The sequence below is a fragment of the Aspergillus ruber genome (assembly GCF_000600275.1).
Source record: "Aspergillus ruber CBS 135680 unplaced genomic scaffold scaffold00010, whole genome shotgun sequence".
In the NCBI taxonomy this organism is placed as follows: Eukaryota; Fungi; Ascomycota; class Eurotiomycetes; order Eurotiales; family Aspergillaceae; genus Aspergillus; species Aspergillus ruber.
Genome location: NW_024467306.1, coordinates 524,681 through 545,709, shown reverse-complemented (window position 1 = coordinate 545,709; position 21,029 = coordinate 524,681). Strand labels below are relative to the sequence as shown.

The following is a 21,029-nucleotide window of genomic DNA, read 5'->3' as shown; positions in this document are numbered from 1 at the left end:
TCTATAACATTGACTCAAGTTTGTCAATATCTACCTTTATCGTGAGTAGGACGCAATGCATAATTACCTGGCAGTCAGATATATGTAGGTGGTACTATGAGGCGCATCTAACTGTCCCACGGTATTCCAGGGTATTTTTACACTGAAATTAAGTGAGCCCTGATGTTGATACAGATAAATAGTCCTTTGTCGTGATGGCTATGTTATTAATATGTGACTGGCGCATACTACCTGTATATACATTACTAGGGAAATAGCCTGCTACTAATTAAGGACGAGAAGATCAACCCAGTATAGTGGAAATTCGCTAGCTCTTGTCATGAGCAAATCTATAATGTCATTGGCATCTTCGGGAGCTTTTTTGCGCTTTGTAATACGCTCCCCAATGCGTGCAATGGCCTTGACTGCACGCAATGGCATCCACCAGAATGTTGCAAGGCCATGATTCGACCCACCAATTTCCGGGCCCGGTAAGATAGTCCCAGGGCTGCCTCGCTAAGCCCTGAAGGACATCTCAGATGGCATGCTCTTCACGGGAAAAAAAGGTTATGGAAATGGCTATGCTTCAGCGCAAAGTAAATAATGTCCTTCCTCTTCTTTACCGCTTTAACTTCCAGATGCGGACTAGGTCCTCAGTGCTTTGTACTTTGCGCAAGAGCTCGACCTTTTCATGTTCGCAACAGACCACAGAAACGAAATGTAGAAATGGAACCAACTGAACTGGCGCATGGTTGCAATCATGAGACCAATTGCTCTGTTCCGCTCATGGGAGTCCGTTTGAGCTTCTTCAATAGTTGGTATGATTTCATGGGAGCTGATGTCGTCCTGCTGGGCGTACATTAATAAGTCCGTTTCATCGTCGAACGCAATAGATTCCCAGTTCGGATCATTGGGATCCCTTAGCCTGATGCCAAGGTGGTCTTCTAGATACTGGGCTGACTGTTGCTTTTCGTAGCTATAGGAACAATGCTGCGTTGCTAAAAGCCGTTATTGTAGTAACATAATAAGCATACCGGGTCCCCATAATCTCACATGCCTCCTCCATCTCTTCCTGCTCCTGGGGACTAGCACTTTGCCAACGCGCCTCTTTTCGCAGTTTTAAGCGTCCATTCAGAAGTGTTGCGCGGTCATTATTCCTCCGCCGGATTACGGCTTCTCCCCATCAGTTTTCAGCATAAGTCGTTTACGGAACCGCACTGTGTGTGCGTTGTTTCAGAGTTCCTCGGGGGCCTTGCGCTTGCGGCCCTCGGTTGCACCAAGCTTGGGTCCGCGAATACTCATGATAGTACTCTAGATATGTACATTAGCACGTGATTTTCTTCGAAAAAGGCCAGAGAAACACTTGCATTAGTCGGGCGACTCTAAACTGTGTCACTGGAAATAAAAGTAGGGGACTGATCAAGCCACACCACGTGTCACTAGTCGTACATCCCTTGCCACAACAGGTATAGAAGTTCATGTGAGCGATAATACCAATACCCTTCTGTTTATGCCTTTATGGCCTCCTGGCTCAAAACAAACAACAGCCCCGACAGAGGAGGAATGGCATCGCCACCCGATCCTGCTGACCGGATGGGGCACGCCACTGGGAGAGCTGTTCGACCTTGATGCGCTGGTCGAGCTCTGCGCAAAGAACAGGCGCTGGCCCTTCTTCACATCGGCGCAATTGAACTATACCGGCGCCGTGGCCTTGCCGCCCAATGCGATAGCCATCATGTGAGTAGGAGAGGGGAAGGACTTGAGTGGGCAAGCATGCTTGATTGGATGGTGGCCGACTGGCTAGTTGGTCCTAGACACGTATATGGAAAACACAATACAAATTAGAGATGAAAGAGAGAAATCTCTCAAATGTCTCTCGATGCAAGATCTTTATCAGGCCATCTGTGGTGGCAATATTCTGTGAGTGGACTGAATATCAAGATACCTTAACTAACTATTGCCGAGGATCCTGGATATGATGAAATTAAATGTCTATATGCTTGGAGCATCTTATCCTCTTGCTGCTGGTCACTATAATTTTACCTTCCCAAGAACCCCAGCCCCGACCCAATCCACGTTATCCACAACCAACTCATACACCCCTTCCATATCGCAGCAACCGCATCACGACCCTCGAACGTGACTCATTTATCCTTGTCCTCGTATTGGGCAAAGACCAGCAAGCCCTCATCCTGTTCCCCATATCCACGGTACAGCACCCATAATCCGAGGACCTGATCCTCCCGCTCAGCCTCCCATGCTAGTCCGTGCAGCTGCCTCAAGATCTGTTCCTTGTACCCGGAGCGCGGTATCATTTCGTCCACGACAATGTACTGACGATTCCCGGAGGAGGCGTGGCGGCCTTGGTCCATGAAGTTGACGGCCTCCGGCTGCCATCGTTGTCGTGCGTGAAGAAACCTACGTATGAGGGCTGCCAGAAGCGCAAATCGCTCGGGTGTTCAAGCAGCCACTCGGCGCTGGCAGCGGCGCGGAAGGCCTTGTACTCGGCGCTGGCGCGATGGGTCACGGTATTGGCCTCGACATCCTCGTAACTGAGATGTATTTTTTCAATGTGTCAGCCCTGAAGCTGCACCACTTCATTATGGGACGTGAATGGATGGACTTACACTTCTAACCGCCAGAGCCAATGGTGTGGAACGGTGTCATTGTCCTCAGCGCTCCGGAACCAGGCGTATGCGCGACACTTTGGCCCGCTGTCATGGGTCACAGGACCCATTTTTGAGATGTATTCGAGGAACTGCGAGGGATGGTGGTCAGCTACGCTCACCCTAATCAATTTATCGATATTATATATCAACATACACGGTCCCTCTTCGCTGGTGAGGCGCATTTGGAGAGAGGCACAATGATGAACAAGATGATTTATTTGCCGTTGACTGTTAACATGTTTGTGCATCAGTGGCTCATTTAAAAGGCAATATCAAAGCATCCAGGTACAATGACAAGACACGGAAGACTCCGAATGTTGGGACCCCGGACTTGCATTTTGTCGTCCATCCACCCGGACAATCATATCCATCGAGACCCATAACGCCCCCACCTCCCACCTTACCTCACAACTCCGGCACTTCAATAAAGTAATCAATTTTGACTATCAAAAACATAGTATCCCCATTCAACATGTCTGCTGAAACCCCAACTCTTCCCACCTCCTTTTTAGAGCCTGTCCTTTCTCTTCCCTCCACTTCGGTTCGCCTCAGGTGGTACACGTGCGTGCTGGTGGCCCTCTCCTCGCTCAATTACCCCGATGTAATCCCCCAAGTCTACTCCCACCTCGACGCCCATCTGCTGTCCACTCTATCTCATGAGGACCGCTTCGCTGCCGTCCGCAAAATCCGCGAGGGTCTGATCAAGTCCACCGGCATTGTAGGTGCCGCCCGGACGGGCAACGCAATGCGCGCCCTGGGCGGCTGCATACCTGAAGAGCTGCGCGAGAAAGAGTCGCTGAGGTCCAAGGAGTTAGTCGAAGTGGCCAGACAAAGAGGTATGGCATTCTGGACGAGGATCTACTCCCAGAACCGGGCGTTCGACCCTGAGGCGTCTGTGCGGGCCAGTCCTGACTACGCGTTCATCGTACGAGGTATGATTCTTTATCTTGCTGCCTGTCTAGCTGCTGACTGACGTATGATAAAAAAAATGTTAAATAATAGAGGTGCTCTACGGACATATCTTCTCCTTTGATGGTGTCATCGACGACCTGACTACCGGGTATGTCATTGTCTCGGCGCTCTACGGCATGGACTGCCAGACCCAGTTACAGAACCACATGAAGGGCATGCTGATCAATGGTGCCACGAGGCAAGATCTCGAGGGGCTCCGAGAGCTGTATCTGGGGCTGGCAAATATCCTGGGGGTCAAATCTAGGCACCCGCTTGCACCGATCCCTACAATGCCGGGCGAGGAAGAACTGAGTAAATAGAGAAAAAAACATGCATAAATTGTACGATCAATGATCCATGTAAGGTAAAAAAAAAAAAAAAAAAAAAAGAAGAAAGAAAATTCTAAGATATCCCAACTTATTGCTCCTTTTATTCGTGTCATCCCTCCACCCCGTCCACGACGTCCAAGCCTATCGCCAATCGGATAGAACCCAGCATCCGTGTGTTAAACACCCCACTGGCTGGGAGGTCAGCCCATTTCCTGAAACCGTGAGATAAGAATTGACATACATAGACGCCCGTGGGGACCCCGTGTGTGAAGGGAATGCATGGTTAGCATTACCCGACCGACCCTTTTTCTCTACTCTCTCACACCGCACCAGAATCCGACTCGCCCCAGCACTTCCAGCCTCTTTGCTAACAACAGCCCGTTGTCCCTTAGTGGGTTCGTCCCGGCTACCAAGATGTCCACCCTCGGCCAGCCGCTCAGCAGGTTGTCACTGGTGTTATACTGCGCTGACAAAGTCGCTGAACAGCTTCACCATGAGCTAGGGAATTACGGGCACGTTGCGGCACTGCACCTCGGCAGACCGCTCATGTTCGGTGAATAGGTCGACGGGTAGTTGTCCACGTGGAACGGGTATGGGATGCTTAGTACCGCGCCCCGAATCATTCGGCTGCTCTATCCCCCCCGGCAGAGATGCCCCAACACACCTACTCCCTCGGCCCTGTCTATACCAAGCGCCGACGCCTTTGCCTCATTGTACGCGGGGGCGTCCTGGGCATCATCTTGCTGGGCCGGGTGGGACTCTACGTCCGACATAGTGAAGTGGAATCCGGGGAAGCGGCAAGTTGATCATCCGAACTGCACGAGGCCATATAGGTGGATTACCTTATAATATTGAGTGATATATTCTTGCTTTTACACACACACAAATGCTTAAGTGCTTGTCTATGTGTGTATACTGGACTAGCAGTTCTTGTCTATGTACCCAAGCTCAAGCACTCGATAAAGATGCCCTAGTCCCCGATCCCCCTTAACTCCTACCAACTTCTACCACTCACAAGGAACCCTTGTTGCTCTACTCCAATTCCACGCATTGTCCATCATTTCGTGAAATGGTGACACGATGGAATCTCATGTCCGGACCAGACCCACCAATGCTCGGACCCATTTTCGCGACTATAGCAGTATGTAGTTCCTGTCAGGCTGTCGTAGAACCCGGCTAGCCAGTTAAAGCACTACTAAATTCCCTTTACAGTTTCCATGTTATATTCTTGTCATCGTCTTTAATTCTCTTAGACTCTTTCTTTCAATTGTCTATTTGTATACTGTGTACTAGTCTAAATATATCTCAGCCATGGCTGCCACAGTCGACGAAGACTACCCTAAGCACGATTAGGAATAAATCGAGGATGTTGAACTTAAGGCGGTCGTTAATAATCTGAGAGCTCATCTCGTGCCACGATCGTCGAGGATGAGAACGACCTGCTCATTTGGTCCATGAGTCTCATGGTGCTCATACTGATTCAAGTTTGCTGGCTTGCTCTTTTTAGTCTCATAATTAACCCTTGGTAAATGAGTGAATAGTCACCGGCTAATCAACAAATCCACACAATTTAACCAGTTGGGAACATAGAACACGTCCGTTACCAACTCGGTCTATGGCCTCCTAGCCGAAGAATCTGGTATCTAAGAGGTCCGAACCTCGTACCAGACGTATGATGCCCGCCTTAGAAACAAAAGAAAATGGTCATATAGATAATTTGTTGATTTTGTCTTTTCCAACACCGTCTCCTTTGCCCTGCATGGCGTCGGGCCCTTCATCTGGATTCCCATGGCCAACGTCTATGGCCGTCGCTTTGTCTACCTGGTCACCATGTTTATTGGCTTCTTCCAGACATATCCTGCCCTGATCGGCGTCCGCGCTGTCAACGGCCCCTTCCCCATGTCTACGGCCATTGGCCCAGCTACCGTGATAGAACTGTTCTTCTACCACTATCGCGGCCGCGCCTCAACCTATTCACCGTCATGTTGATACCACATATTACAAGCCCAGGGCGTATTTGGACACTAGCACCGAGCCTCTCAAGCTGGCCATGGCCAAGTCCCGGCAACTGTTGCGGCCATGGACCACCCCCCGGCGTCTATATAAAGGCCAAGCTCATTGTCATCCCGGCCCTCCGCATGTCCCGCTATCCGTCCATCCTCTTACCCGGCCTGTACTATGCCACGCAGTACTGCTTTTCGGCCATTTTGCCGACCGTCAACTATTCCATCGTCTTTGAAACGCGCTTTGGCCGGGGTGTCTTCCAGAATGGCATATCGTACGGGAGCACCGTGACTATCGCCAGTATTGCCGGCGAGGTGAGTGTTCTTCCTTTTGTGATATCTGTAACCCAACTGACTCTTCATGATAAGTCGCCACAGGCAGGATAATTGACAAAAATGTTCAGCGTGAGGCCAAACGGCTGGGCGCAGGCAGCCCACCGTTAGAGGTGCGGCTCAAGGGTTTGTGGTTGGAGGCGGCGCTGGTGCCCGCAGTGCTCATCTTCGGTTTTACCATGGAGTACGAGACACACTGGGCGGGCTCACTGGTGAACTTGTTCATAGAAATCTTCGGGATCCAGGTCATGGCGACCATGTGCCTCACGCACAGCATCGACTCGCACCGCGTGGAGGGCTCCGAGATCTTTCAATTCATTAACTTCTGTTGCCAGACCGCCAGCTTCCCCGTTGCCTTCTACGCCGTCGACCTGTGCGAAGCCATCGGGTTCCAGTTGGACTTCCTTGCGTTCGCGCTTGTCGGCACCATCCTGGACTTACCGTCTATAGTGTGGCTCTTGTGGAAGGGAGGCTCCATACGCGAGAGACTAGGCAGGCCGGTCAATGTCAGCGTTGCCCAGGAGATTGGCTTTGATTACGATCTGGCCAATTGCAACCGGGCCCACGAGTAGGAAACAAGTGAAGAAAAGCTAGCAGATTTTTCTTGAGCGTGAGACTCTACTCTGTAGTTGGGTGAATAGCATGGACTACGTGTCAGTACCAGACTTGACACGTGACTTTCAACGCCCTCGCATAGGCCTGATAGGTAGTTAGCTAAATTGCCACTGCCTCTATCTTTAAGAGTCTTGTTGAGATTGAGATGGCGTATAGATTGCGGTGAATTCAGATTTGACTTCAGATTTTGCGCTTTCTGTTCGGTCAGAAATGGCTGGTCAGTCGGCTCGAGCAGATCGCCGGACTAGCGAAGACCTGGCTAAGCAGGAGAATGCTGGTACATCAGGCATGGAATGAATGCATTTAAATACTACGTATGGGGGCGAGTAATCCAATCGCTTACCGAATACGGTAACTAGTAGAAACAACGTCATTTGGTTACAGCTAACCTTTTTAGGACTTCTGGCCATAATACCTCTATCGTCACCGCCTTTGCATATGAACACATGGAGATAACCACAGCATAGCGCTGGACGACGGCGACAACAACGCCTCTCTTCATTATGGCGACTCCTACTCTCACCTCTCATATATCGCCTCTCCATCTAACTCCCGAACCACTAACCCCGGACTCTTTTGCGCCTTTCGGTACCGCAATTGTCCCTCCGCTTCCCCACGATCTCATCGCTAAACCTTCGCTTTCCTCTCTCCAGCAACAACATGGGGCTCCTACACCCGTGTTAGCAAATCAATCCACTGCTATCAAGTACAACCCCATCTCTCCATTGCAGAATGACTATCCGGGATCCCCCAGCGGGCAGCCTTCATCCGCACAGATGAGTATGTTTTGCTGCTTTCCGCGGGAATTACGACTTGCCTCGACTACTATGGCTCTCTTCGATGTTAGAATCCTAGAGAGACACCCGTACACCACGCAGACATTCACGCCCCTCAATTCCGCCAGCGAAGACCAACAGATCGCCAATGAACCGCTTTACCTCGTCATCGTCGCTCCAACTCTCAAAGGTCAAACCATTGCCGCTGCCGTTAAAAACCCCACGACTAGGATCGCAGAGTCAGTCACTATAATCGATCCCCCGGATCTCAGCAAAGTCAAGGCGTTCGTCGCCCGTCGTGGGCAGGCGGTGACGTATGGAGCTGGAACGTGGCATGCACCGATGGTGGTGCTGGGGAAGAGACGGGTGGATTTTGTGGTTGTGCAGTTTGCGAATGGGGTCGCGGCGGAGGATTGTCAGGAGGTGGCTTTTGGGGAGGGTATTGAGGTGGAAGTGGAGGTGGACAGCAATGAGGGTAATAGATTGGAGAAGCTATAGGAGATTCGTTATAGGTAGGCGTATACTCTTATGTACAGGTAACGTGCATCACTACTCATGTTAACATATCAATCAAGGATCGTTTCATCATCTTTTCCATCCCGCAATTCATCCCGGTACTCCCTGGCCATTTCTATGGTTTCCTGGGGCAATCCCGCCAATTTTGCTACCTTCAACGCGTGTGACTCGCGATTAACCCCCTTCCGCAGCCGATGGATGAAGGAAAACAAGCCGGATTCCGTTTCCTTGACATCTGTACAATACCGTCCCAGTGCATCGAAGTCATGTGTCTTCTTCGCCAGAGCGTGGAAGTGTGTCGCGAATAGCGTCCGGCATCGATTTCGATAATGCAGGTGGTGCAGGCACGCGTAACTCACCGCCGTACCATCTTCGGGCGTCGTCCCACGACCAACCTCGTCCATTATTACGAAAGACCGCGGTGTAGCTTGTGTTAAAATGGCAGTTGTTTCCAGCATCTCAACCATGAATGTAGATTGATCACGGAAAAGGTCATCAGCTGCTCCAATCCGACTGAATATTTGGTCGACAATCCCGAGCTCTGCATACGCCGCTGGCACAAAGGAGCCGACTTGTGCCAAGATCGTAATCAAAGCGTTCTGGCGAAGAAATGTGCTTTTTCCTCCCATGTTAGGACCCGTGATGAGCCAGATTCGTTCCGCATCATCGCCTAAAAAGCAGTCATTACTAACGAACGGTCGACCTTGCTCCTCGAGTCCCAGCTTAACTGTTGGATGCCGACCGCTCACAATTTGATGTGCCGTGCCCATATTTAATATTGGACGGACTAGGTTCTGCTCCTGAGCAAGGTTTGCGAATGAACAAGCCACGTCAAGCTCGTCCATGACGGCTGCGTTGTGCCGGATCTTCACCAGGTTCAGGATCACACCTCGCCGAAGTCGTTCGAAAATAACGTGTTCTTCTTGCCGGATTTGGATCTTGACTTGATCCATTTTACCGCCAAGGTCCGTCCATGCTGGCAGGTAGAATGATCGGGTGCTCTTGGTTGAGTATACGCTTCGCGTTACTCCCAGCTCTTCGAGTGATGCCTGCGTAATTCTGGCATTCCTGACATGGCAAATGTGCCCCAGTCCGGCGGACCACCTGAGTGATATATGGGGCGATCTGACAGAATCACGCAGCCACGTTGTTAGCCGCGACTTTTTGTCGTGCAGTCGATCAAGCTCTTCGTGTAAGCTGCGCAAAGCTGGACTTGCCTCGCGTCTCATGATCCATGTATCAACGATCTGTTCTTCCGCTGCAGGTGTGGCATTTTTCCTTCCCTTCACCTTCTTGGGTAACGTTTCGAGATCTTCTGGCAATCCCTCTGTTGCTGTTACTTCTTGTGCCAACACCGCTACCTCCGCGGCCGTGGCATCTTCCATGCGTTGCCTCTGTAAGAGACCTTCTTCGTCAATGGCTGCGAGAATTTCATCCGCGAGAATAGTAGGTCCGTCGAGGTGGAGCCGGTTGATCATCATCTTAAGACTACCTTTAACCCCAGCATCGGAGCCATCGCCATCTTTAGCTGACAACACCTGTCGAATTTCTCTCGAGGCCTGGATGGCTCTTGAAAGGCAAATCAGGTCATCTGCGTCGCCACGTCCCAGTGTGAATTTCTGCACTAGGCGTTGAGCATCGTAGCTACGTTTTAGCAACTGCATTGTATTTCTTCGTAGTCCCGTATCTTCAATGAAAATCGACACTAGGTCAAGGCGTTCGTTGATGACCTCCAGTGATGTAGATGGGGACGCTATCGCAGAATTAGCAACTCACTCTCAAGTGAACTTCTGGAAAATTCATACTCAAACGGTCTCTCAGCAGACGGGCCCCGCTCTTCGTGCTGGTTCGTCGGACTGCATGAAGAAGACTTCCTTTCCCGAACCCGTCGCGGGCTGTCTCGAGGATCTCCAAACCCCTCAAACTATTACGGTCAATATTCATGGACTCATTTAGGTGTCGACGTCTGGGTGGTTGGAGTTGCATGTTCGAGCCTTGCAGCTGAACCCGGATGTATTCCAAAAGGTTATATCCCGCAGCAGTTTCCTCTGGCGTAAACGCGTCGATAGTGTCCGCTGGAACTGGTGTTTCGAGCATTGGGCCCCAGTCCGACATGGGTGCAACGTCTCCAGAAAACGGAAAGAAGGTCAATAGACGTTGCTCCTGTCCAACCAGTGACCGCAACTCATGTCCAATAAGATCCTGAGTAATTTGGTCAACCAGTATCTCGCGAGCTCCAATACGCGCGATGGCCGAGGGAAGCATCTGCGCTGTCGTGAACTGGGTAAGAAACTCGCCCGTAGACAGGTCAAGCCAGGCAAGGCCTACGGGTTGAGAAGGTGATGCCAGGACATGTTGATGAGAGGTTACTTCGCTATCCTCAGCGGCCTGCCCTTCTACATGCGCCTTTAGCGAGGAGACATCCATATAGATCGCTAGTAGGAAGTTATTCTGAGTTGGATCCATGAACTTCTCATCGATCAGAGTACCAGGTGTGATGACTCTGGCCACTCTGCGGTCGAACATCAGGCCTTTAGAACGTGCCTTTTCTTCTGCGGTGTTGGCGAACTCTTCACTGATAGCGACATATTTGTTGAGATCTTGAACCAGAACCTTCAGGAACCGGTCGACCTGGAAAAACGGGAAGCCTGCCATGGGAACAGGGCCCGCGTTGGTTTTCTTTAAGCTAAGCTTGATGTTGAGTAATGGAGCTAGTTCTTCTGCTTGTTCGAAGTATAACTGAAAGATATGTCAGGCATTCAAACCCTCTTTAACAACTAATACAATCGATCTGCAGTCAGAAATCATCGATATTTGTCTCATACCTCGTAAAAACCACCGACTCTCGTCAACAATACACAGTTCCTGAACTTCTGCATGTTATTCCGGTGTCCTTGGATCACCGTTGGATATTGAGGTGTATCATCTTCCGGGGCATCATTGTAGGATTCGAGTTTCAAAGCACCCTGAGGTAAGTCCTTAATTTTCAAAGTAGATTGGGTCTTTTTACTCCTTATCTGCTCAAGCTGGGCTGGAGCTGAGACTGAAGCTCCAACGAGGTGTAGGGCAGGACGGCGGGCATGATGGCAGATGCTCCGGTGGGTATTACACCAGTGCAGTTGTAAGATATGACTCCTGCGACCAACCAAAGAGCGACGAGAGGACTGAACTGACGAGAGAAACCCATGCATACGCATGTTTTCTTATCATTGGCCTCTAGTTGTTGTGTTGTAACCATAATAAAAAAGCGTTCCTTGGATGCGGCGATGGTAGACCTCGCCAAACCTTCCCTCTCGGGTCGCCACTGAAATCTTCCGACTCCGTCAAACTCCCTTCACCAACTCTTCAAGCGACACCTTAACCTCAACTACGGCAGCTTGCACCCCACGACAGAACGAGCGAGCTTGCCTTCTTTTATTCGACCTTGCTGTTGCGATGCTTCAGGTTTGTGAAGACATCTGAAAGAAATTCTCTTAACGCTGCAGAATTCATTTTTCGCTTCTGTCGCAGGTGTCTGGACGCGCCGGTTGATTCTGAGCTCCGACGAGCTGGGCCGACTTTTCGTGTCGCCATTTATTCCACCTATATACCTCTTTTTATCCCTGTTAATACAGATTCCACTCTTTCAACATGGCGGACCCAAACAATATCTCGCAGTACAAGTACTCGGCGATGTCCAACCTGGTCCTCCAGGCGGACCGCCGTTTCGTCTCCCGCATCCAGGATGAACCCACCGGAGATCCAGAATCCCTCGCCGGCCGCATTGGTATTAGAGAAATGGGCTCGCGGGTAGCACCTGAAAACGCCCCGCAGACGAAGAAGAAGGCCACCGGGCCCGTCAATATCGAGCGAGGCGCGATTCGGGAAGGAGAGGACGTGCTTGCACGAGAACAGAGGAAGCTACAGAAAGGACAACCAGCTCAGGCACGGGGGCAAGGGATTCTCTCCACGGCTGATGCGCTTGTCGAGGGTTTGAAGTACCGCCCACGAACACCGGCTACGCGTGCGACGTACGATCTTATCCTCACCATGACCGCCAGCCACCTAGGTGATGTTCCGCATGAGGTGGTGAGAAGCGCGGCGGATGCTGTGCTGGAGTACCTCAAGGATGAGGATATGAAGGATTTCGATAAGAAGAAGGAAATTGATGACTTGCTGGGGAGCTCGATGAATCCCAAGGAGTTCAACGAGCTGGTCAACCTGGGCAAGAAAATCACAGATTATGATGCTCAAGATGAGGATGAAGAGATGGAAGGTAGTCTGGAAGGCGAAGCTGGTGGGGAACTGGATGAACGACAGGGTGTCGCTGTCGTCTTCGACGAGGAGGATGAAGATGAGGACCGTATGGGCACCGAAGTTCGCGACGAGGACGAATTAACAGACGACGAAGAAGAGGAAAAACCAGAGGGTGAAGATGCTACAGAGAGACCTGACCTTGAAGGTCTCGATGACGAGGCAGAGGAAATGGTCATTGACGGTGGCGCTGGCCGTGATGAGAAGACCCGCGAGAACATGATGACTATACCCGCCCGCGAGATCGACGCATATTGGCTTCAGCGTCAGATTGGTAGTGTCTACTCGGATGCCCATATTCAGCAAGAGAAGGCTCGGGATGCACTCGAGATTCTCGGTGGCCAAGGCGAGGACGGCGCAGAGCGACCGCTTCGTGACGTTGAAAATGACTTGATGGAGTTGTTCGACTACGAGAACCCCGAACTTGTCGCCAAACTTGTGACGAACCGTGACAAGGTCGTCTGGGTCACACGCTGGAGGAGAGTTGCCGAAGATGCAGATGCTCGCAATGAAGTCGAAAGTGAAATGGTTGGAGCAGGGCATCGTGCTATTCTGGACGAGATCCGGGGCAAGCCTACCCGTGAAGAGGGTGCTGGTCGACCCGAGAAGAAGATCAAGCTTGATCTGATGGACGTCGATGTCCCGAGAGGTGCACCGGAAGAGAAGGCTGAAGAACCCACAGGGCCTCTGCAGCCGAAGAGACTTATCAACTTGGAGAATCTCGTTTTCCACCAGGGTAATCACTTGATGACCAACCCGAATGTTAAGCTGCCTCAGGGCTCCACCAAGCGGACATTCAAGGGGTACGAAGAAATCCACGTCCCGCCACCAAAGGCCAAGAGAGAACCTGGTGAAAAGAACACTCCGACTTCAGAACTTCCTGAGTGGGCACGCGTTGGATTTGGTAGCTCGAAAGAGCTCAACCGCATACAGACCATCTGTTATCCGACGGCATTTAAAGATGATGGCAACATGCTTGTCTGTGCACCGACTGGATCAGGAAAGACAAACGTCGCTATGCTCACTATTTTACGCGAAATTGGCAAGAACCGCAACCCAGAGACCGGCGAAATCATGCTCGATGACTTCAAGATTGTCTACATCTCTCCTCTGAAGGCCCTCGTCCAGGAACAAGTGGGCAACCTTGGAAAGCGACTTGAACCCTACGGAATCCGGGTGGCAGAACTTACTGGTGACCGCCAGTTGACAAAACAGCAGATCGCGGATACCCAGATCATTGTCACCACTCCCGAGAAATTCGACGTCATCACAAGAAAGGGATCAGAAACCAGCTACACCAACCTTGTCCGTCTCATCATCATTGATGAAATTCATCTTCTGCACGATGAGCGTGGTCCTGTCATTGAAAGTCTTGTGAGCAGAACTATTCGTAAGGTGGAGGCGACCGGTGACCCTGTTCGTGTTGTCGGTCTCAGTGCCACACTGCCAAACTACCGTGATGTCGCTAGCTTCTTGCGTGTGGATCCCCTCAAGGGCATGTTCCACTTCGACGGCTCTTACAGACCTTGTCCGTTGAAGCAAGAGTTCATTGGTGTCACCGATAAGAAGGCTATCAAGCAGCTGAAGACAATGAACGACATATGTTACAACAAGGTTCTGGAGCAGGTTGGGCAGCGCAGGAATCAGATGCTGATCTTCGTGCACTCTCGTAAGGAGACTGCCAAAACGGCCAAGTACATCCGGGACAAGGCTCTGGAGATGGAGACCATCGGCCAGATTCTTCGCAGTGATGCTGCCAGCAGGGCTATCTTGTCTGAGGAAGCCGAGTCTGTTGACGACCCATCTCTGAAGGACCTCCTGCCGTACGGACTTGGTATCCACCACGCTGGTCTGAGTCTTGCAGACCGTGACTCCGTCCAGGCTCTCTTTGCCGATGGCAGTATCCAAGTTCTTGTCTGTACCGCCACTCTTGCCTGGGGTGTTAACCTCCCCGCACACACGGTCATCATCAAGGGAACTCAGATCTACTCGCCTGAAAAGGGTAGTTGGGTTGAGTTGAGTCCTCAGGATGTTCTGCAGATGCTGGGACGTGCTGGTCGGCCGCAGTACGATACCTTTGGTGAGGGTATCATTATCACCGCGCAGTCCGAAATTCAGTACTACCTCTCCCTCATGAACCAGCAATTGCCCATTGAGAGTCAGTTGATGAGCAAGCTGGCAGACAACATGAACGCTGAAATTGTTCTCGGGAATATCCGTGACCGCGACGAGGGTGTTCAATGGCTTGGTTACACTTACTTGTTCGTCCGGATGCTTCGTTCGCCTGGTTTGTACAGTGTCGGTGCTGACTACGAGAACGATGACGCATTGTTGCAAAAGCGTGTTGACCTTGTCCACTCGGCTGCTGTTATCCTGGAGAGAGCCGGTTTGGTCAAATACGAGAAGAAGACTGGACGCCTACAACCTACGGAACTTGGACGGATCTCTTCGCATTACTACATCGGCCACAACTCCATGTTGACGTACTCTCAACACATCCAACCCTCCATCTCCAACATTGAGCTTTTCCGCATCTTCGCTCTCAGTGATGAATTCAAGTACATTCCCGTCCGTCAAGATGAGAAGCTTGAATTGGCCAAGTTGCTGGGCCGTGTGCCTATTCCCGTCAAGGAGGGAATTGACGAGCCCCACTCGAAAGTCAACGTCCTTCTGCAGGCTTACATTTCGAGACTCAAGCTGGAGGGTCTTGCATTGATGGCGGACATGGTCTATGTTACACAGTCTGCTGGTCGTATTATCCGGGCCGTTTTCGAGATTGCCTTGAAGAAGGGTTGGTCTTCAGTGGCCAAGAATGCTCTTGATCTGTGCAAGATGGCTGAGAAGCGCATGTGGCCAACAATGTCGCCTCTCCGCCAGTTCCCCAACTGCCCGAGAGATGTCTTGCAGAAGGCCGAACGTATTGATGTACCGTGGTCCAGCTATTTCGACCTCGATCCTCCGCGTATGGGTGAACTGCTTGGCATGCCTAAGGCGGGACGTGTCGTCTGCGACCTTGTCTCAAAGTTCCCTCGTCTGGAGGTTCAGGCCCAGGTACAGCCCATCACTCGCTCGATGCTGCGCGTTGAGTTAACAATTACGCCTAACTTCGTCTGGGATGAAGCTATCCATGGACATGCCCAGGACTTCTGGATTCTGGTCGAGGACTGCGATGGTGAGGACATTTTGTTCCACGATCAGTTCGTTCTCCGGAAGGACTACGCGCAATCCGAAGTGAACGAGCACCTTGTTGAATTCACGGTGCCGATCACCGAGCCGATGCCGCCCAACTACTTCATCACTTTGGTTTCTGATCGGTGGATGCACGCAGAGACCAAGATTGCTGTGTCTTTCCAGAAACTCATCCTCCCCGAACGATTCCCGCCTCACACTCCCGTCTTGGACATGCAGCGAGCCCCCGTCAAGGCATTGAAGCGCGAAGACTACCAGAAGCTGTACCCTGACTGGCAATACTTCAACAAGATTCAGACCCAAACGTTCAAGTCGCTTTTTGATTCGGACGAGAATGCTTTTATTGGTTCTCCTACCGGAAGTGGTAAAACTGTCTGCGCTGAGCTTGCATTGCTTCGCCACTGGAACCGAGAGGACGCTGGCCGGGCGGTTTATGTTGCCCCCTTCCAAGAGTTGGTGGATCTGCGACACGCAGACTGGGAGAAGCGATTTAGCAGCCTTGCTGGTGGTAAAAACGTTGTCAGGCTGACTGGAGAGACCACGGCCGATCTCAGGCTCCTGGAGCAGGCAGACTTGGTTTTAGCAACTCCTACCCAGTGGGACATCCTGTCACGACAATGGCGGCGACGAAAAAACGTACAGACCGTGCAGCTGTTCATCGCTGATGAATTGCACATGCTTGGTGGCTATGGCGGATACGTGTACGAAGTGGTTGTCTCCCGTATGCACTCGATTGCGGTCCAGATTGAGAACGGTATGCGTCTCATCGGTCTGAGTGTACCTCTTGCCAACGCGCGCGACATTGGAGAGTGGATTGGCGCCAACAAGCACACGATCTACAATTTCAGCCCGCACGCCCGGCCTGTGCCGCTGGAGCTCCACATCCAGTCGTTCAACATCCCTCATTTCCCCTCACTCATGCTCAATATGGCGAAGCCAGCATACCAGTCGATCTTGCAACTGTCGCCCAACAAGCCTGCGCTGATCTTTGTCCCGAACCGTAAACAGACACGGTCTAGCGCAATGGACATCCTGGGCGCTTGTGCTGCCGATGAAGATGAGGACCGGTTCCTGAACGCTGATGTTAATGAATTGGCTCCCCTTCTCAACCGCATCAATGAACGGACTCTCGCGGAGTCACTCTCTCATGGTATCGGTTACTACCACGAGGCTCTCACCCCGACCGACAAGAAGATCGTGTCGCATTTGTTCGCGATTGGTGCTATCCAAGTGCTTCTCGCGTCGCGGGATGTTTGCTGGGAGCTGGACCTGACTGCCCATTTGGTCATTGTGATGGGCACTCAGTTCTTCGAAGGTCGGGAGCACCGTTACATTGACTATCCAATTAGCGAGATCCTCCAGATGTTTGGGAAGGCATCTCGCCCCGGCGAGGACAAGATTGGTCGGGGTGTATTGATGGTTCCGGGTGTAAAGCGTGACTACTACAAGAAGTTCCTCAATGAAGCGCTTCCCGTGGAGAGTCATCTGCAGATCTATCTGCACGATGCATTTGTCACGGAGGTTAGCACCAAGGCAATTGCTTCCACTCAGGACGCGATCGACTGGATGACCTACACATACTTCTACCGCCGTCTCCTTGCTAACCCCAGCTTCTACGGTCTCAGCGACGTCAGCCACGTTGGTCTGAGCACGTTCATGTCTGAATTGGTCGAGAACACACTGAAGGAGCTGTCCGAGGCCAAGATCATCGATCTGGACGAGGAAGACGACAGCGTCTCGCCACTAAACGCCGCCATGATCGGGGCGTACTACAACATCTCGTTCATCACTATGCAGACCTTCCTCCTTTCGCTGTCAGCCCGCACAAAGCTCAAGGGTATTCTGGAGATTGTCACTTCTGCGACGGAATTCGAGTCGATCCAAATGCGTCGTCATGAAAACCATATCCTGCGTCGGGTGTACGACCGCATTCCTGTGAAAATGTCCCAGGTCTCATACGACTCGCCGCACTTCAAGGCCTTTGTTCTGCTTCAGGCCCACTTCTCTCGCATGCAGCTGCCTATTGATCTTGCCAAGGATCAGGAGGTTATTGTAAACAAGATTCTTAACTTGCTCAGTGCTTGTGTCGATGTTCTCTCGTCTGAGGGTCACCTCAATGCGATGAACGCAATGGAGATGTCGCAGATGGTTGTCCAGGCTATGTGGGATCGGGATAGCCCGCTTAAGCAGATTCCTCACTTTGGTCCCGAGGTTGTTAAGGTGGCCAATGAGTTTGGGTATGTTCCTACTTTCCATTCCGGTGATCCTATGTGCAATGCTAACTTACCTCTCCGCAGTATCAACGACATCTTCGAGTTCATGGAAGCAATGGACCCCTCTGAGAACAAGGACTACGCCTCACTGGTCAAACGCCTGGGTCTCGACAACAAGCAACTCGCCCAAGCCGCCGCCTTCACCAATGATAAGTACCCCAATCTCGACCTCGACTTCCAGGTCGAAGACCCCGAGAATGTCACCTCCGGCGAACCCGCCTACCTCAAGATCAAGGTCGAGCGCGAAGTCGAAGAGGACGAAGAACCAGACGCTACCGTCCACGCACCCTTCTACTCCAACCGCAAGATGGAGAATTGGTGGCTTGTCGTGGGTGAGGAGAAGACCAAGAGTCTGCTGGCTATCAAGCGGGTTACCATTGGGCGGAAGTTGGATCTACGTCTGGAATATGTTGTGCCTTCGCCGGGTGAGCATGAGTTGACGCTGTACTTGATGAGTGATAGTTATGTGGGTGTTGACCAGGCACCTACGTTTACTGTCACGGCGGCTGAGGGGATGGAGGAGGATGAGAGTGAGGAAGAGGAAGAGTAAGCTGCTTACTTTCCGTATGTTGGTTTATTCTCGTATGAAGATTTCCTCTTGTGTAACTAGTTTCTATATTCTTAATGTCAAAAGCATATATGACCATGCTTTCTCAATGACCGATCGAATAGTTATGTGATAACATTGCTAACCTCCACTGCCGACTATACATAGAAGGCTATGCTGATAATCACCCACCACATTGGCTTCATTCAAGGAACTATGCATATCAGACTAGTATTATAGTCGCTCACAACGATCACATTCATACACTAAACCTCGCCGATAGATATAATCCACCACTCAGTCCGGATCCTCCCCGTTCTGCGTCGTCTTATCCCCTTCATCCTGTCGCCGGTAGATATAATCTACGACCCAGTCTGAATCCTCTACTTGCACTTTGCCATCAATGACCCCGCTCTCAGTCTCTGTCTCATCCTGCCGGCGATAGACATAATCAATCACCCAATCTGGATCTTCTTCCTCTCCTTCCTCCTGTTGCCGGTAGGTATAACCGACCACCCAATCCGGGTCCTCTTCTTCAACAGTTTCAATGTCGTTCCCCTCAGCCTGCACATCCCGACGGTAGATATAGTCCACCACCCAGTCTGGGTCCTCTCCCTGCATTTCATCAACAGCCCCGGTTTCAGTCTCGTCTTCCTGTCGCCGGTAAATATAGTCCACAACCCAGTCAGGATTCTCTCCTTGCGCTTCATCATTAACAGCCCCGTTTTCAGTCTCATCTTTTTGCGCATCCCGACGATAGATGTAATCGATCACCCAATCTGGACTCTTCTCTTCTTCCTTGCCATCAACAGCCTCAGTCTCAGTCTCATTCTCTTGCCGCCGATAGATGTACTTCGCCACCCAGTTCGGATCCTCCTCATCCTTTCCCTCCACATTCACAGCCCCAGTAACAGTCCCCGTCTCATCCTGTGCATTCCGACGATAAATATAATTGACCACCCAGTCAGGATTCTCCTCATCCTTCCCCCCCTCATCCACATCCCCAGTATCAGACTCAGTCCCGATCACATTCTCCTGTCGCCGGTAGATATGATCCACTACCCCGTCCGAATCTTCCCTTGAATCCTCCCCATTCGCATCGCCAATATTGACCTCTGTCTCATCTTCCTGTGCATCTCGACGATAGATATAGTCGGCCACCCAATCAGGATCCTCCTCATCTCCCTCCTGCGCAAGTCGCCGGTAGATATAATCCTCAACCCATATCCACCCCTCCGGATCCTCGCCACCATCAGTACTCTCAGTCTCATTTCCCTCAACAGAAATAAGCCGTTTGACCATCTTTCCAGACGGTGAGTCCACATGCGAGATGTACTCCACCCCACTCTCAAGCAAGTACCGATATTTCAGCCTGACAGCAGCATTGTTGGGTGGGTTCGGCGCGACATCGTCTTCTTGGTAGATCGTTCCGTCGTTCTCACAGGCATCGTTGTAGTTACAAAACTGAACACCGGCTGCATCGGTGCGCGTGAAGCCGATTATGAATTGCTCGGGGGCGCTAAGGCGGCTGTAGAGTTCTTGGAGGCGTTGTCCTTGGCCTAAATCACAACCCAGCACATAATCAGCACCATGATAGCATTACATACATATCCCTTGAGAGGCGCAAAGTATACTCACGCGAATTCTCGATCTGAGGGACACATCGATTAATCTGCGCAACCTGGTCTGCCTCCTGCGTCGTCGCGAATGGATACTCGTCGCAGCTATTGGCGTTAGACGGGCCTCCTGCACAGCGGCTTCTGCTGGGATTGCAACCAGCACTTATGCGGCGCTGCCTGGCGGTCTCGTCGTCCGGAGCGTCGTAGGTAAGGAGAGCTTCGGAGTCGTGGTTTCCGAAGGCACAGTAGATGCCCCAGCACATGTTTGTGCAGACGGCTGTTGGATGTTGATGTTAGATGAATGGCTAGGTGCAGGGGTTGTACAGGGAAGTAGTTTACAGGGCATCTGGGAGCAGTCAAAGACAACTTCCTGTTGGGCTCGGGACTCGCCAAGGAGCGTTCCGAATAGGGCAAGTAAAAATATGAAGTAGCGCATAGTGCCGACTGCTAAACAAAGCTAATTCGAGAAGTAGATACTCTGATAATCCTATTCTTCAAATAAAAGCCATTATACCTGAGGAAGAAGCCGTATTTAACATCTTCTGCAAGAAGACCATAAGCCGCATCTCACCCCTCCATGCATGACCCCCAAGCCCGATATAATCTCGTAGCTGACTGGATATGTCTATAATTGCTTATTCCCAACATAGAGCGAAATCCCAATAGGACACTGGATGACCCTGCGCGAATTCTGGAGGCGTTCACGCAGTCAGATTGGTTCCGAGCATGAACTAGATCTGAGTAAGAAACGGACATTGGTGGATTGACGGGCCGTGATTTGGAATGAGCTAGGGCTGTATGAAGCCGCTTACTGACAAATACGAGCGTACATGGGACTTCCATTAGACGATTATAAGCTGACAGAATCATGTATGTAATGGAATAGGGCTTAGCCTAAGAGACATGGTAACAGCAGTTGATCTATTTAAGATAAGAT

General features: G+C 51.2%; 7 protein-coding genes across 7 annotated transcripts; 5 read left to right on the top strand and 2 right to left on the bottom strand.

Moving 5' to 3' along the window:
• Positions 1-1,462: 1,462 nt before the first annotated feature.
• Positions 1,463-1,765, top strand: EURHEDRAFT_411730 (uncharacterized protein). The gene has a single exon (XM_040781713.1). It carries the CDS (start codon positions 1,490-1,492, stop codon positions 1,718-1,720), a length of 231 nt encoding a protein of 76 aa, XP_040639679.1. The 5' UTR covers positions 1,463-1,489; the 3' UTR covers positions 1,721-1,765.
• A 1,355-nt stretch (positions 1,766-3,120) lies between these two features.
• Positions 3,121-3,919, top strand: EURHEDRAFT_454495 (uncharacterized protein; the record flags this gene model as incomplete). Its single annotated transcript, XM_040784198.1, has 2 exons — positions 3,121-3,580; positions 3,651-3,919. The coding sequence occupies 2 exons, from the start codon at positions 3,121-3,123 to the stop codon at positions 3,917-3,919; spliced, it is 729 nt and encodes a 242-aa protein (XP_040639678.1).
• A 2,070-nt stretch (positions 3,920-5,989) lies between these two features.
• EURHEDRAFT_522767 (uncharacterized protein) lies at positions 5,990-6,836 on the top strand (the record flags this gene model as incomplete). The annotated part of the gene is made up of 2 exons (XM_040786871.1): positions 5,990-6,246; positions 6,336-6,836. Exons 1-2 carry the CDS (start codon positions 6,067-6,069, stop codon positions 6,834-6,836), a joined length of 681 nt encoding a protein of 226 aa, XP_040639677.1. The 5' UTR covers positions 5,990-6,066.
• A 250-nt stretch (positions 6,837-7,086) lies between these two features.
• On the top strand, positions 7,087-8,187 carry EURHEDRAFT_43449 (ureidoglycolate hydrolase). The gene is made up of 2 exons (XM_040783436.1): positions 7,087-7,230; positions 7,277-8,187. Exon 2 carries the CDS (start codon positions 7,383-7,385, stop codon positions 8,151-8,153), a length of 771 nt encoding a protein of 256 aa, XP_040639676.1. The 5' UTR covers positions 7,087-7,230; positions 7,277-7,382; the 3' UTR covers positions 8,154-8,187.
• Positions 8,188-8,221: 34 nt separating this feature from the next.
• On the bottom strand, positions 8,222-11,368 carry EURHEDRAFT_514897 (mismatch repair ATPase MSH1; the record flags this gene model as incomplete). Its single annotated transcript, XM_040786317.1, has 3 exons — positions 8,222-9,924; positions 9,977-10,910; positions 10,997-11,368. The coding sequence occupies 3 exons, from the start codon at positions 11,366-11,368 to the stop codon at positions 8,222-8,224; spliced, it is 3,009 nt and encodes a 1,002-aa protein (XP_040639675.1).
• Positions 11,369-11,801: 433 nt separating this feature from the next.
• EURHEDRAFT_377033 (ATP-dependent RNA helicase BRR2) lies at positions 11,802-18,476 on the top strand (the record flags this gene model as incomplete). The annotated part of the gene is made up of 2 exons (XM_040778911.1): positions 11,802-17,890; positions 17,951-18,476. 2 exons carry the CDS (start codon positions 11,802-11,804, stop codon positions 18,474-18,476), a joined length of 6,615 nt encoding a protein of 2,204 aa, XP_040639674.1.
• A 147-nt stretch (positions 18,477-18,623) lies between these two features.
• Positions 18,624-20,144, bottom strand: EURHEDRAFT_43405 (uncharacterized protein). The gene is made up of 3 exons (XM_040783434.1): positions 20,112-20,144; positions 19,859-20,032; positions 18,624-19,805 (listed from the first exon to the last, which is right to left on the bottom strand). The coding sequence occupies exons 2-3, from the start codon at positions 19,952-19,954 to the stop codon at positions 18,771-18,773; spliced, it is 1,131 nt and encodes a 376-aa protein (XP_040639673.1). The 5' UTR covers positions 19,955-20,032; positions 20,112-20,144; the 3' UTR covers positions 18,624-18,770.
• Positions 20,145-21,029: the final 885 nt, after the last annotated feature.

Excerpts from the sequence above, each read along its gene's own strand:
- EURHEDRAFT_411730 (XM_040781713.1), top strand. The coding sequence starts at position 1,490 with ATGCCTTTATGGCCTCCTGGCTCAAAACAAACAACAGCCCCGACAGAG.
- EURHEDRAFT_43449 (XM_040783436.1), top strand. The coding sequence starts at position 7,383 with ATGGCGACTCCTACTCTCACCTCTCATATATCGCCTCTCCATCTAACT.
- EURHEDRAFT_43405 (XM_040783434.1), bottom strand. The coding sequence starts at position 19,954 with ATGCAGCCGGTGTTCAGTTTTGTAACTACAACGATGCCTGTGAGAACG. Across the intron at positions 19,806-19,858 it reads CGCGCCGAACCCACCCAACA|ATCTCGCATGTGGACTCACC; the intron begins ATGCTGCTGTCA and ends GGGGTGGAGTAC.